The sequence below is a fragment of the Gadus morhua genome, chromosome 7, assembly GCF_902167405.1.
Source record: "Gadus morhua chromosome 7, gadMor3.0, whole genome shotgun sequence".
In the NCBI taxonomy this organism is placed as follows: domain Eukaryota; kingdom Metazoa; phylum Chordata; class Actinopteri; order Gadiformes; family Gadidae; genus Gadus; species Gadus morhua.
In genome coordinates, this window is record NC_044054.1 from 19581508 (window position 1) to 19597758 (window position 16251).

The 16251-nt window shown below is 43.8% G+C and overlaps 1 protein-coding gene across 1 annotated transcript; it reads right to left on the reverse strand.

Annotated features, from left to right (window-relative positions):
• Positions 1–235: 235 nt before the first annotated feature.
• On the reverse strand, positions 236–6075 carry b3gat1b (beta-1,3-glucuronyltransferase 1 (glucuronosyltransferase P) b). Its single transcript, XM_030360916.1, has 6 exons — positions 5801–6075; positions 4371–4530; positions 2984–3495; positions 2306–2602; positions 1801–1909; positions 236–901 (listed from the first exon to the last, which is right to left on the reverse strand). The coding sequence occupies exons 2-5, from the start codon at positions 4483–4485 to the stop codon at positions 1823–1825; spliced, it is 1011 nt and encodes a 336-aa protein (XP_030216776.1). The 5' UTR covers positions 4486–4530; positions 5801–6075; the 3' UTR covers positions 236–901; positions 1801–1822.
• Between the last annotated feature and the right edge of the window lie 10176 nt (positions 6076–16251).

Consider the following 16251-nt stretch of genomic DNA (forward strand, 5'->3'; position numbering starts at 1 on the left):
AAGAAAGGCAAAGTTGGCACATTTCTCTGAAAAAATGAAAATACCCTGACTCATGTTGACCCAAGTGCTGTCAGAACAACAGCAGTAGTTACAAAAGTTTGGAATAGTATTAAGTAACTTCAATGAACTCAATGACCGATGGAGGAAACCCTTAGGCAGACGATCATATAAATAGTGGATGGAAAAGAAACACAAAACGAACCAGCACCACATCCAAATCCAATCCATACTGGAGAAAAAGTCCCATTCATACTTTGGAAGGACATGGCAGGTAAGGTAGGTTTCTTTGTGAGGAACCTTTGAAACACACCTCTCTCTAAACTGTGCTGGAACATGTAAAGACAATATGAATTGATTTCCCTCGGCTCGCAAGATATTGCAACAAGTCAATCAAACCCAATCAACTGTCCAAATATGGATACCTATACTCCATCTCCCGACATTACCAAACCACTAGTGTGTGTGTGATTGGATTAGCCTTTATAATCTCCCTTAAGCGTTCGAGAGAACGCAGATGACAAAGCAGCACAAAGTCTGCATATACACACAATCTATCCATCTCCATCTACTATCAAACTACAGTTAACATTCAGTAGCACACACAAATCCATATACCCCATAACATAAAAAACAGGAATATTGCAGAAATGCCCTCCATCATGTCTCTGATTGTCATTTGCTGCTGCCTTGTCACAAGACAAGGGCCCAATTACTTCCCTGCATGGCCGCCCTGTGCCCCAAACAACTAGTTAGGAGCCGCGACAACAAAAAGGGCCCCTATGTTCTGCCGAGCAGGGGCCCGGCCTGCTGCTGTAGGTCGCTGAGAGAGCTCTTTATGGTGTGGCTGAACCCCCTCTTCACGCCTTCCAGACTGATGGTATGGTGTCCCTTTGTCTCAATGCTTAAAATATAATAAAATGTAACAAACGATGAAAGGTTATTATCATTAAATTATTATTATTATTTAAACTTTTCAACGCACGTAACATGATTTTACATTAACATTTAGGGCGTTTAGCAGACGCTGTTATCCGAAGCGACTTACTATAAGTACATTTGTCAGAAGAAAGAGAAACAATATATCACTGTCGGTACAGTAAAGATGTTCATAGAACCAAGTGCCAAGCATTTACAATCGCTAGGTTTACCCCATTCACTGTATTCAACAAAGCTAGCTAGGATAAGAATCAGGACAAGAATAATACTATCTTGGGGCATTTCCACCGGAGGGTGCGGGTCGGTTCAGTATGCAAAGGTGTGGCATGGTTCGCGTGCAAAAGTGGGCATGATCCGGACTGAGCCGTATTGAGCCGTACTCGTCTCGCAGTAATCCTCCGTTGGGGTACTAAGACGCCTGAAAGGATGCCGGCATGTTCGAGCTACACACGCCGTCCGTTAATTAGTCGACAGAACCGTCTCTTCCGTGCAACGGGGATAATAACAAACAAACACAATACCCGCAAGGGTAAAAACAGCGAAAGCTTTGTTGATTGAAGAAAATGTCACTCAAAAGTTTGATGTCCTTCTTCGACATCCTACATTGTTGCTCTTTGTTCATTGTGTCACGTTCTTCTTTTTCCTTGGATTTATTAGCAGGCTACACTGTGTCAGGATGCTATGAGGCCACAATGCTTACATAGCTGCCGCGGCAATCGACATACGGCTTAATCGCAGGGTACTGTCGGCGGTGGAAACGCGAGCCGTAACTGAGTTGGGCTATACAGCACCTTCACTACTGAGCCAAGGCGTGCTGGGCCAAAGCGTACCGCCTGTGGAAATGCACCATATCAGTGTGGTTACCTGGGTTGCCCGGTACATGTCGTCATACTTCAACCTCGGGATTTGAGAAACCTCGCTGGCCCTCATTCACCAGTGTGGGCCTCTCTGTCCTGGTATGCCACACCAGCACCTGGTTTCAACACAGGGAGGAGAGCACATGAGATGGATGAGGACACATGACGTTATATATTTTCTTTAAAAGTCTTCAAAGATGTCTCATGCACACACATGGGCTATGCACTCGCACATCCGAGCAGAGAGAGGATGACTTCACACAATCGATAAACCATGACAATGTTGAAACACGGCCCCATTCAAGAAACATGGGAGCATATATTTGAAAATAGTCTAGGAGGCTAAGCCTGCGAGTGACAGACAATTCGACTAAACACACAATTTCAACAGCTTCTAATCTCCGGCGGATGACACCGATTGGTGACGCATAAATCATTGACATCCTTCACTCCAATGTCCTTGTTTCCAACCCAGCCCCCCAGAGAAGGGGGGGACCCTTCCCTGGGCTTACCTTGGTGCAGTTATCCGCCTTGGGCTCCAGGTCGCTGAGGGAAACCAGCGCACTGAGCAGGTTGGTCTCCTGGTAACCCGACTTGACGTCGCGCAGCTTGAAGACGACCTCAGACTTTCGGATGAGGAGCTTCAGGTTAATGGCGAAGCCAGCCATGTCGATGGCGAACGGCCGATTCGGTGCGAACCCCGTCACCCAGCCGCACACCTTGCCCTGGGCGTTGATCTTGGGCGACTCGTATTTCCGGCCTGCGATGAAGCCCACGGGCCACACCGACACCATCGTGGTGGAGCGCATCTGGGCGGCGTGGGGATAGAGCGAGAGAGCAGGGAGGAAGAACCATCATGTGCTTGGGGTCACCCGTACACGCAATACCAAATTGTGCGGAATGGAAAAAGGCAGACGAGCACTTACTGCTAACCTGACCCGTAGCAATTAACGATTCTAAAGTCCATGTTTGTTCTACATGCATTTCAAATAAGTAGCTATTCAACCGGGGCCATGTTCACACTCCTATCCATGAAAATCAGACTATTTGTTGGAACAAAAAGGCAGATTTAGAATAAATTGGAGATCAAAAGAGAATCGACACAATTCAGTGTAACATTTCAATTCTCTAGGTTATCATCTCAAAGACCCCCGCCCCTCCTCGGGGAAAAAAAGCATGTCTGTCGTCACCTCCTCAAACAGCTGCAGGCTGTACACGTTGTCATCGTCCGCAAAGTACACCACCCCGGGGGGCGCCTCGCCCATGGTCAGGCGCAGCCAGCGCAGCCCCAAGTTCTTCTGGATGCCCCCCCGCGGGTAGGACCCAGTCATCCTCAGGACCCTGGGCGTCTCCAGGTGGAGGTGGGTGTAGTTGAGGCCCGTGGCCTTCAGCAGGCGGCGCACCAGCGCGGAGGTGTTGCGGGCGTCCTCGATCACGACCCAGTGCAGGTTGGCCACGTGGAGGAAGGTGTTGGCCATCCGCGTCAGCTCCGCCTTCTGCACCGCCCGCTGGAAGGTGGCGGTGATCACGTAGAGGGGCGCCAGCGCGGCGGACCAGGGCGGGGGCCGGCTGTAGACGTACTCGGTGCGCACCGCCTCCATGATGCCGCCGCCCGCCCCCGCCGCCGCCCTCCCCCACGGAGCACAGCCCTCCCTGGGGGAGGAGGGGTCCCCCGAGGCAGGGCGGCTGCCGTTCCTTCTGTCTGTGGGGAAGGGGGGGGGGGGGGGTGGGCATTCAGGACACCGAGGGGGCAGTCATGTTTTGGCCAAATTGTTATATCTTACCCTACTCTACTCTCCTTCATTGCTGATTCACTGTGCCGCATTGGCTATATTCTAAGCCAATCAGAATGCTTTCTGCATTCCATTTTCACTATCTGCCTAAGTCATCTAGCATATTTTACGCTAAATAAATGATGAACCTTAAAATATGACTTTGGTAATTATGCTATGAGGCTTTACAAAACCATGATTCCAATGCCAAACAAATGTGATGAAGGAGCTAAACCTTGTTAGCGGGAAAACGTGCATACCCGTCTTCATTTGAGGCCCACCTATTGCTTGGCTAAAAGTGTGGGCGCTTTCCTTGCACATTGCATGCTAGAGCCATTGTATTGTAGATATTAAATATTGATCAATCAAGTTTGGAGCAGTTCAAGCTGCAAGATGCAATGGACCATCCCCTGTTTGGTAGACCCTCTTGCAGACTTCCGCAAATCAAAAGTAGGGCAGTAGTAGCAGCCAACACTAAATTACGCCGATCTGATTGATATTCGTGTTTTGGTATTTGCTCCAGATACTCTTTTTTAGCTTCTGGACATTTAGGCTCCATACGTTATGCATTTCTTAGTTATAGAAAAACTCCCTCATTGGGGATCTGTATAGAACATGCTCCTTTATATGTTGATAACTTTCATAACTAGAGTCGTAGCTAGGTTTTTCCCACTCCCAGCCTCCAGGCACCGGGGTTTCATCACCCAAGGGCCATAATAGACCTATTCTTTAAAGGGTCTCAGTTAATGGTAAGAGGCTTTGGGCGAAAGCAGCTGGCTCAAGGATGAAGAGAGGTGATATATACCCGGCGTTCCTTTCCAGTAGAGGTCCGTATGGTTGCCGTTGCTTAGGTGCCAGATGAGGAGCGACCAGGGCAGGGCGATCAGCAACAGAGTCACAAAGTCTCGATTGGTCACCATCTCACGGCTGGCTGAAGCAGGTTGGTTTGGTTTGGACAGTGGTTACTGTTAGAATGGTCAAGAGATAAAGGCTAGAGTCAGTCCTCCACACTCCAACAAAATAGGGGGCAGTATAGAATAGTATTGTTGCTCTCATGGCCAAGGAAGTCTGGTTCCCTGATCTAATGGGCTATCACTGAGACACCTTGTGACTTGTATTCTAATGTACCGCAGGCTATAAGCACTCCATTAAAACATCAGCCGCAGGTACCTTCAGTTGTGTGTGAGGAACGTAGTTTTGGGCCACTTCAGCTTAATGCACACTATAAATAGGGGCCAGAATAAGAATATGCTTGGTCCTTTACCTAGTCTCTCATTTGAAAATCTTTTTTCTACAGAAAGTCTTATGAAAGGTGTTTGATATTGCAGTATGATTATGGTATTGTCTGTGTTCTGTCATTATCCTTATTTTGTTTAGTGTTTGTTCTCCCCTTGATTACAAATACCAGCTGCATGAATCAATATTATATGCTATATCGGATCTGAGTTTCCTGAGAAATATTCCAAGTGTCAAATCAATTATAATGTTGTCTGCATTAACACAATTTAAACAAATGGACTTGGGTTCGGGGAACACACATGCATGGAACAAAATCAGATGTTGGCTTGTATTTGATGGATAACACCTTTGGGGGACCATTATGTACGGTGTGCCATCAGGTAAAAGTGTTTTTTTCTTTAATTACTGTGTGTCTTTCATCAACACTTTCACATCAACACTACATAACTGTTGATAACATTGGGCAATCTATTCCTGTAGGATTCTCTTTACAATTCGGTTTTTCACATTTTCAAAGTGTCACCTTTTCAGTCTCAGGCCAAGTCACAAAGCATCACAGTTCCACGTTGGTGTGTTATTATGCTCCAAACACTGTTGTATACTTCAGTGCCCTCAGGTTTTTTGTTCAAATAAACAAAACTACCAGAGATCTTGACAACTTGAAGCCTTATGTGTGGAGTTAAGTTTCCTTCTCGATACTCACTTCCTAGAGGTTATGTCTATCTTAATGACTCCCCTATGTTGGAATTGTAACAATTGAAATACTTCTGAGACCCAATTATTGAGTGCTTCTCAGGCTGAAGGTATTCTGAAGTTGTTTATAGTTCATTTATTTTCTTCCTTGACAGCCGCAGGAATTCCCATGAATTGCATGGAGGGAGAAAAATCATTCAAAAAACATTCGAAACACTCAATATAAGGATGATAAGGATTTGCTGTCCAACGGATGAGCTCCAACAAACACCAGAAACAACGCATCCAAGAAGTCATACTCACTGATTAACAAATAAAAAGATGCCCTTTTGCCACAGAGTAGGATCCCAAATGTGGCCAAATGTGGTGGTTCCCCGGTTATCGCTATCCAGCTACATCCATCACGCTGGTTAAAAAAACACTTCCACTAAAAACGGTTGTTTCTTGCCCTCAGATCAGCGCCGGAGCAAGCGGGTGACAAACAGTGTGGTCCAAGTGTCTAGCGGCCGGATCCGCTAACCAATCCCATGGGTCGGGTCGCGTCCTCACTGCCGGCCCTGTGGTGAGAGACGCACACAGGAGGTCAAACCCTCGGAAGAATGTGGCTTCTCATCGGCAAAACAAAGGCTGGGATTGTCACAGCTGACGGGGCAAGAGGGGAGCGGGACGGAGCACCATAGCTGGGGGATTCCGGACAATTTAATAGATTTCATAATTCTTTTTTTTGTTTTGTTAACGTCGTAACACAGACATAACATATTTGTGGAATCCCTTCGAGCGGGATTTGGTGAAATTGATCCCTGCGTTTCCCTGGCTGTACCTATTCTATTATACACAGAACTAAATTACCCAATCTAGCACGAGGGATGCCTCAGTGGAGCATGTAGGCTGCTCTGCTGAGCGGCCAGCGTGGTGCATGGGCTCAGAGCAGGTGCCTGACGTGAGGGAGTCTCCTCGACAGGGCCGTGCCACAGGCTCAAGCAAAAGGTAGATCTTCAAACGCCTAATCCGCACACATGCATGCATGCACACACACACACACACACACACACACACACACACACACACACACACACACACACACACACACACACACACACACACACACACACACACACACACACACACACACACACACACACACACACACACACACACACACACACACACACACACACGGTTATAAATAAGACTTGGTTTCATGGGAGCTAAAAGTTTGGACCCAAGGAGGAATTACATTCAACATATGGATGGGGAATTATCTGAGGGGGATTATCACAAGTAAAGTGTGCAGATCATTTTCTGGATTATGCTTTATTCTTGCATACCGATAAAAAGTGACCACATGATGTGCTGGACATGCATCTCAAAGAAAAGCCTCTGATTGTTTCTCATTTCTCATTCACCATGAGAAAGACTTTATGAATAAGAAAGAGTTTTACGACATGACAATGATGGCAGGATCGAGGATGACATGAATTATTTCATACCACCCAATAACAGTCAGCAAACAAGAACAGCATGTTTCTCATTGGGGATAGTGTTTGTGAGCCTGGCAACGGTATACAAGCTTAATGCCTACACCTTTCCATTCAGCAAACTCACAGCTAGACATTGTTTGAGCGGTAGTGCATGTCTCTGTAACTCAACTGCCTCCATAACATAGTCATGCAATTGTTCTTCATCATATTTCACATTGCAGTAACACACCGACCCTCAAAAACACAGTTATAAAGGTGTGTGTGTGTGTGTGTGTGTGTGTGTGTGTGTATGTGCGTGTGTGCATTTGCATGTTTTCATGTGTGCATGTGTTTGCATGTGTGTGTTTGTATGTGTGTGTGTGTGTGTGTGTGTGTGTGTGTGTGTGTGTGTGTGTGTGTGTGTGTGTGTGTGTGTGTGTGTGTGTGTGTGCGCGTGTGCGTGTGCATGCATGTTTGCGTCTGTGTTTTTTAAATGATGACATAAATGTTTAATTCGCGTGGTGTATGGTGTATTGGAGCCTAAACTGAGGCACGTGGAGGTGAATACCTGAATCAGTCAACCTCGTTGTCAACGCTGATAAAGCATCAATAATACTTTGTCATCCCACCTTTCCTCCCACTCAGCCAACTGCTATATATACTCGCTGTGTTGGAACATGACCCCTACAGGCACACCTCTCGGGCAGTATCAGTTTTTCCACTCAGCCAAATAGACGTATACAGGAAATTTACGACACATTGTTTTCTATTGAAAAACATCCTCAAGTAAAGGGGGTGGTAGGTTTGGAGAGGCGTTACAAGGTAGCTACTGTGTTTATGTGTTGCTTGGTAACAGTTCAGTCCCAGTCCAGTTGCGGATCTATTTTTGTTGGCGGAGCCAAATAAATCATGAAATTAACAAACAAATCATAATCTGTTGTTGCTTATTACTGTGCTTGTAGAACTTTGTATAAAAGCAATACCACACTCGAAGTCTTGCTGTTGTACTGAATATCAGCACGGCTGTGATTATCTTCGGCATGCAGTATACGGCCTCGTACCTTTGACCGAATCACAGCCGTGCTGATATTCGGTACACCAGCACTCTCTCTCGTGTGATATTGCTGAATTGTTACTCATCCAGAGCTATAGCTGTCACACAAACTAGCCTAAGTAGGCTTACACAACACTTTCCAGCCTCTTCATTCATTCAGTGACTGAAATCATAGCATTTGAAGAGTAATCTGATTATTTCAATTGTCAACCTATGTGTATGGGTATAATTCACTTACTGATTCTTCATTGCAAGCTAAAGATCTTTACTGTCCACATTCTTACCATTCTGTCTTCCCCTTTTCTGACTATATTTCTTATCCCTTGTCTGCTTAGCGACCACGACAGCCACATTTAACATGCAGTGTCTCCCAAACTTTACATTAAATATGGCCAATATCCTTATTATAGTCAATTGTGTTAATTCATGTACATATTTATTTATACATAGTCCTCCATATTTTTTCTTTTCTTTCAACTTTAATTAATATTTTATATGTTTTGTTTCATTGTCTTTCTATTCCCACTTTTGCTTCCTCTACTGACTTCAAAAGAGAGTTGTCAGTAGAAGGTGTGACTTTGCCTCCAACAGTGTGAATTCCAAGAACTGAGTTGGGAGTATTCATCACATTCTACCAGGAAGAAAGGCTCATTCTTGTCAACAACATTTTTGAAAAATGACCCCTCCAAATATTTAACAGATTCATAAGTTAGGGACATTTATGATTATTATTATTAGCTGTTGTGATTTTAACAGTATCAGTGGTAGTCCTATCAACGTCATTAAAAATTGATTTGATTTACTAAAAAAATACAAGAAATTCAAAACACAGAAGCTCAAAATATGCTGTGTAAAAGTGCAGAACATTGATAAATGTATCAAAATGTATCATAGGCTTGGTGGAAATCTTTCTCTTTCAATGAGAAACATAATTTTTTTAACATCCACTAAGTTGATCAGATGTTAAAACTGATTGTCATTGAAAACCACGACAACATTATCCACTGTGTGTCTTGGATACAATCAGTATAATCTGTCGTGCATCTTATGCTTTTGGATATGTTACTCTTCTCAAAAAATTTAAGGAGAATTTTTAAAAGTGAATGAGCCAGCCATGTGTTATAGATTCACCTACAAAAAGTACTATTTCCACAAATTAAAGAATGATGAAGAATCTATCAAATGTAGCAGACGTTTAGAGAGCGAGAGAGAGCGAGAGAAAGCGAGAGTGAGCAAGAGAGCGAGAGAGAAAGAGAGTTGGAGAGAGCCTAGGCCCTAGGTCAATTATGAACCATTTCAAATTACCTTGCTACCTAGTGATCCAGTGTTTGAATGCATACACAGACTCAATACGCAACATATAAGATTTAGTTCAGAAACTTTTGCATCGATTTCCCCTGCTTGGTTTCAGGGCTCTGGACAGCGCCGCAGAAATGAAGAACACCTAGATTCGTTTCTAAGCCCATGACGGGTCGATATCAAATTCGATCACCAAACAACAATCCAACAAAATGAACCGGAGCCTACCTGATCATGCAGTGAAATGGGAAAATCACGAATCTCAATGAGGAAATTTAATTTTTCGGCGAAACACTCACCACTCCACACAAATGAAGAACTACATAGTTAACAATAGCCTAAGTCGCAAATCTCTCTCTCTCTCTCTCTCTCTCTCTCTCTCTCTCTCTCTCTCTCTCTCTCTCTCTCTCTCTCTCTCTCTCTCTCTCTCTCTCTCAGGACACGCACGGATACACGCACGCTCGTTTTGCTGAATAACTTTTCACTTTATGCACAGCAGCTCTATCGCCATTTAGTCACAGCAAACGTAGGCTATACCGAGAAATATGGAATAGCGGAATGAAGAAAAAATTGGCCGAGAAAGCAGAGATTAGGCTACATACCTGGATTTGCGTCGTAGCATCCCTCCCACTCCTATAAATCCCCCCCACTCGATTGTAAATAAACCCCGTAAGCGAAGAGAGAGACAAAAGGTCCTTCACTTTCTTCACAACATGTCACCAAATGCCCACCGACGCTGCGTCCCGCATACACACACACACACACACACACACACACACACACACACACACACACACACACACACACACACACACACACACACACACACACACACACACACACACACACACACACACACACACACACACACACACACACACACCATTCCGTCCTGGAATTGCCTATACAAGCCTGTGGTCGGTGTGGATTCGTCAGTTAGACTCCGAGCAGTGTCTGAAAGGTTGAAGCTCCGTGGCGAACTGCGCGCTCAAAATATGAATGTGACTGGAGGATTTCAGCTGCCGTATCGCATGCTGTTTCTACTACTAGGCTACAATATTCTTCTGCTGCTGTTGTTTTGGTTTATTAGAGATGGACGCATTTAAGCAGAGGTTGTGTGAGCTTGTACGCCTGCACAAATAAGTTGAGGGGCCCCTACGCAAAGGAGCACAAAAAGTGATTCAGCATACAAATGAAGTTCTTCCACCAAAAATAGCAATCCTCACACACCTAGCATCGCACACCTAGAACCCATGGGCTGTTACCATGGGAAACCTGAGAGAACTAACAGGGTAGACATTAAGGTGAACATGAACGGCAGACGGGAAAGAACAAGACAACAGGAAGTGGCAATGAAGTGGTGAAAGAACATAGAATAGCTTGGCCTGGGTAAATCTATCAAATATCACCAAAACATAATACTCAATAGTTTTTTACCCAAGCAAAGAAATAGAGTAGACTTCTCCATCAGTATTCTGCTGAATGTGGAAATACATAATACAATACTTACTTAAATTAGCATGATAACATGATTTCAAGCACATTCACACAAACACATGAAAAGTAAAAAGAGTAGGCCTACACAAAAACCTGCACATATCTGACAAAGATATTCTGACATGCACTCCACCCAAACAGGTTCACCTGGGCTCAACACAAAATGCTGCAGAAGAAAGACAATTTAAGGTTTGACAGCTCAACAAATGCAAACGGCTGCCCAGTAGATGAGAAAATGTTATCATTTTCTCAACGGAATTACGTTCCCCTTTGTTTATCATCGATCCATGTTCGGTTCTAAAATCCCGTGTGTCATTGCAGGCCGCTCCCCTCCAACTCTAAACCAATCAGGAACTCATGTATTCACAAGATTAAAATTGTATCTAAGTATATATAAACGTATATAAACGTCTCTAAATCGTGTTCGTCGCTTGTCTGTTGTTGTCAGTGACTCGTTGCAACCCTCCGCCATCCCCTTCACCTCCGGAACTAAGCTCCGCCTGTCTACGGCAAAAGAGATAACATCCCCCAGGGCCGAAGCACTCCATCCATAGTCCGCCGCCACCTGCAGCGCGTAGGCATCAGGGGGAACTCATACCCGACATACTTCATGGATCCATCGTCCCCCATAAAGAATAATTTGATCTAATCTCTTGTCTAATCGCTAGCCTAGTATTTATTGTTAATTTTAAATACTTGTCTCTCCTGATTAAAGCATTTAGCCTATGAGCTGAAAGTAGCCTACTCATAATTTCACATTAAACCTCCCACAAACAATGATTGGATTCCTACGGAATACATGTGAACGTGCAGGATTCAAGCACCTACTGGAGTAAAATAAATCAATGCTTTGCAAGACAAAACAGTTATTTAATTGCGAAAATAATTGCACCGGGCCTCTTGTCAGTATCCATGCATGTGATTATGGCTTAGAACTACACCTTCAGGTATTGCTTTCCGCCTTTAAAAAAATTGCTTTCGTTCGTAGTTGCGCCCTTATCTATTTTTTTCGGCCAAGGGCCGATGTAATTTGTATGTCACGGCCTAAATTATTCACCGACCAAATGGCCAATGGTTTATTATTCATGATCAGCCATGTTGGTGTTGGGTGGGGTGCGTTGGTGGGTGAGGGTTGATGACGAGGTGAGGTTTTTAACGAAAAATCTCATTCCTTTAGGATACCAGAGTGAGAGGATTGGAGATTTTCTCATTACACATGTTCTGTAATGGGTATCAAGGGCCGTAATTTGTGCCATAAAAACCTCCGCCCTACACATCATTGTTACCACCAGATCCTCTACTGTTGAGCAAAACAGGGACAATATGGGGCGCTTGTGTCAAACAGTATGTGGGAAAAGAACAAGGGGTTCAGCCTTTCTGGGAACACCCCCCCACCCCCAGTCCTCTATGGTCCATAATTTAAACTTCTGTTTCAACTGGAGTACTCCCTGTTCTCCTGTGTAGTAATCAGCTGTTGGAGGCAAAAAGGTCATTCACAAATTCAAGAGGATCTTCAATCTTCAGGCCTTGGCTATTACACTTTCAATGAAATAATCTGCCAAAACATCTATGTTCGCAGAGTTCCTAGAGATCAGGCATCAGCATTTGATATGGGTGTGAGTGTGTTTGATGTACAAATATCAGGGACCATCTGACATGAGGATGCATAGAGGTCCAACACCACATGTTCGACGTTGGTCGAACATGTTTCCTCAACTAATCGTCCATACCCCCACACATCACAATAACACACCACAACGACACTGTGGCTTTAATAAAGAGACACGATCACGACCAATGGAGTCTTTCTTCTATGTTCTAATACTACACCCATGGTAGACAGAGAGAGAGAGAGAGAGAGAGAGAGAGAGAGAGAGAGAGAGAGAGAGAGAGAGAGAGAGAGAGAGAGAGAGAGAGAGAGAGACTCTTATAAATCATGATGGCTGGGTAATTAATGAATAATGATAATATTGATCCGACAGCTTACACAGGGTACCTCTGTGTATTAGATGAGTCAGGTTAACAGACCCGTCTAGTCCTCCCTCCCTTCTGTTGCTACAAGCAACGAAACTTGGCCTAGGGCCCCTCCCATATTATTGTGTCCCTGTAGTTTCCATAAGATCTACAGAGATATGACGCCCGTTGCTTCCGCAGTAGGTTATAAAGCAACCATCATTTTTGTTTTTATTAGGGGTTTATGGTGAAATAATGATGTGAACCTGCCTTTCTTTGTATCCACATTGACATTAGCCGCGCAACCGAATCGCAACCATCCAAATGTTCAAAGAAACAGCCATACGTCATCATATGTTAAGGAGATAGTGTTCCTATAGTTAGAACATTTTGGAGGTCATCATGGCAACCCTGAATGTTATTTTAATAATCCATGGTACAGTGTTGGCCTTCTTGAATCCTTACAACCTTTGAGTGAATGCTTGGCTACATATGGTTAATGGGAGTGGTCGACTTGCTGATGTGATCGTTCATCCCTGTATGCTGGAGGTGATTCCGTGATTCCACAATTTGGCAGCTGTCCATGCACCTGAGTGGAATAGCTGAAGAGACCAGAGGCTGGCCCTTGCTTCCCCATGCCGCCATTCAATTAAAGACATGATCATAATATATCAACAAGAACGTTATTTTTAGACCTGGAATTCTCAGAGGGCTTTCCGGGTTTGTGTAGGCCATTAGCATATTTACTGAATTTGCTGTGTTGTATTTGAGTATTTGTGCTTCTTCAATCCCCATCGGCATTCTCTGGCCCTATCAGAGTGTGATACGTTAGCACACCTTGGGTAAGGAAGCCAAACAGCTGAGATTACAACCATCCCACAGATTATTGACACACTGTGCCCTCACTCTATTCCCTGTTTGGGGAGAAAAGGGGATGGGAAATATTTTTTTTTTCTGGAATTGTGATCATAGTGCTGCATGCCCACAGGTGAAGTTGGTTCCAACAGGAAATATATATTCCACCCCAGAGGGCAGTCTACTCCATTCAAAAGAAACGTAGAGATAAGTTACATACTTAGAACAGGGCTGAATCAGAAGGAACTTTAATCATCTGCTATGTCTCCGGACCGGAGGCAGGGTTAACAATATATATATATCTATATATATATATATATATATTATATATATATATATATTATATATATATATACATATTCTGATGCATTTCTGATGCATTTACTGGATACAGCGTTCATTTTATTCTGCCTCACTCTGCCACCATCCCCACTGGGGTGTGAGAGTAAAGAGAATGAATAAACTGTCATTAATATTAATCAGAGTGGGAAGTTTTCTTGGTGGGCGGAGTCATGGTTGCCGCACCCTTTTGTCTGTTGTATTATTTGAGGGTGCAGAGTTATGCAGGGGATGGAGGGGTTGAACAGAGAAGATTGAGGTAAGAATGAGATACAACTATGCATATAGATATAATAATGGCATACACACACACACACACACACACACACACACACACACACACACACACACACACGCACACGCACACACACACGCACACGCACACGCATGCACACGCACACACACACACACACACACACACACACACACACACACACACACACACACACACACACACACACACACACACACACACACATTTTGCTTAAGCACATCCCCCATTTTAACTGCCCATTCATCTGCTAGTTACTATAGGCAGCCCAGCTATATTTTATATTGTTAGAATAAGAGGTTACTGTATTAAATTCCATTTAACTTGAATTTTTTGGAGATTTTTCTGCAGATATAATAGAAAAATAAAGCATCATCATTTTGACTACGTTTCTTATATCACAAACAAATAAGCTTTCATCATTATCAGTACAATAGCAATGAAGAAAAAATCATCCATCAAAATTTAATTTGCTATATTTTATGGAACAGGGAGTTTTTAGCCAATGGTGCATAATGCAAACAAAGGTACATGAGTTAAAGTCTCTGCAATATTGATAAAACACTGCTCTCTGGACACAATAAATGAGTGCACTGCCTGTTCATTTGATAAATAATGCATTGTTAAAATTGCCTACTGGCCATAAGCAATTTTTAAATATCCCTGTTTTACCCAAGTGGTTTTAACCCTTGGTCGTCGTTGTAAGTTATCAGGGTTGGTATTAATGTCCCTCCTTGTGATTGGCTGGCTAGTTGGTAGCTATGTTTAAATATCAAAAGTAAACCAAACCACACCTATTTTGCCTCTCCCTACTCAGCAACAATCGTTCAGTTCCAGTTTGGTTCATTTCAGTCGTATAAATGACTGCTTTGTCCTCTGGGTTCAGCATCCATTTGTATGTCTGCATTCGTGGGAGGCAGATAAGGGAAGGGACATCATCCTTGTTGCTGACCGGTTCCCCTAGGCCGACTGTAACATAATGGGGGCTTGTCGGCCTTCTAGCCCGATATCTTCAAGGCCAGATCGGACTACCATCATCAACTTCAGGTCTACTCTTCATTCACCCCCTACCCTTCTCTGCCTTAGTGGCCCTCTAGACTGTTCCCTTTGAGGCCTTAATGGCCCTCTAGAGCCTTCCCTGTGAGAACTTGGTAGCCCACTAGACCCTTCCCTGTGAGACCTTGGTGGGCCACGAGACCCTTCCCTGCCTATGTGGCGCAGTAGACCACTCCCTGTCAGGCTTTGGTGTCACACTAGACCCTTCCCGATATAAATATCCCCTCACAGTCGTATTGTGGTGTTTCTGAGAGAGAGTCCTGAATCTAAATTAGGCTCTCTATTCAGATGTCAGATGCTTTTATCCAAAGTGAATAGAGTAGAGATGCAGTACACATTGTCCAGGGATGGCTACTGGTAGATTGCAGACACTGGGGACACATGAATTCAATTATTTTAATCAAATCTTTAATTAAATAGTGTCACTGGTTTGGAAAACATGCTGGACAGTACAGTATGCATTTTGTCTAAAGGGCTTATACATAAGAATGCATCATATAATTGTTTTATTGCATGCATCGACAGAGTGTAGAATGTAAAATCCCAATCAAACGTTAATTGACCGTGACCTAGGCAAATGAAAGTGTTGTTTAGCCAAGTCTCGCATGAGAAACGCTATGGCAGTTTCAAACACGTCGACAATGTATAATGTACAAATAACTTCACGATTAAATGCTAAACATTGACAAAAACTCCATTGCTAGCAATACAATTCCTATGCTTCCGAAATGGATGGTGAGATTTTTTACGATTTGGACGAAATCCCAATAGTTTGAGGGAATCAGAAATATGTGCGTGCGCAATAGATGACTTTCCATCGGATGGCGCTGTAGTCTTGCTTAAGCTTGAGGTAGAGATAAAGATTGCGTTCATTTAGTGCCATCTCTTGGCGATATTAGGACGCAATACGTTTACACATCAAAACAAATCAGAATAACCACACAAACGGTCAACTTTATAAACCACTTGG

Excerpts from the sequence above, each read along its gene's own strand:
- b3gat1b (XM_030360916.1), bottom strand. The coding sequence starts at position 4,485 with ATGGTGACCAATCGAGACTTTGTGACTCTGTTGCTGATCGCCCTGCCC. Across the intron at positions 3,496-4,370 it reads CTACTGGAAAGGAACGCCGG|ACAGAAGGAACGGCAGCCGC; the intron begins GTATATATCACC and ends CCTTCCCCACAG. Across the intron at positions 1,910-2,305 it reads AGGCGGATAACTGCACCAAG|GTGCTGGTGTGGCATACCAG; the intron begins GTAAGCCCAGGG and ends TGTTGAAACCAG.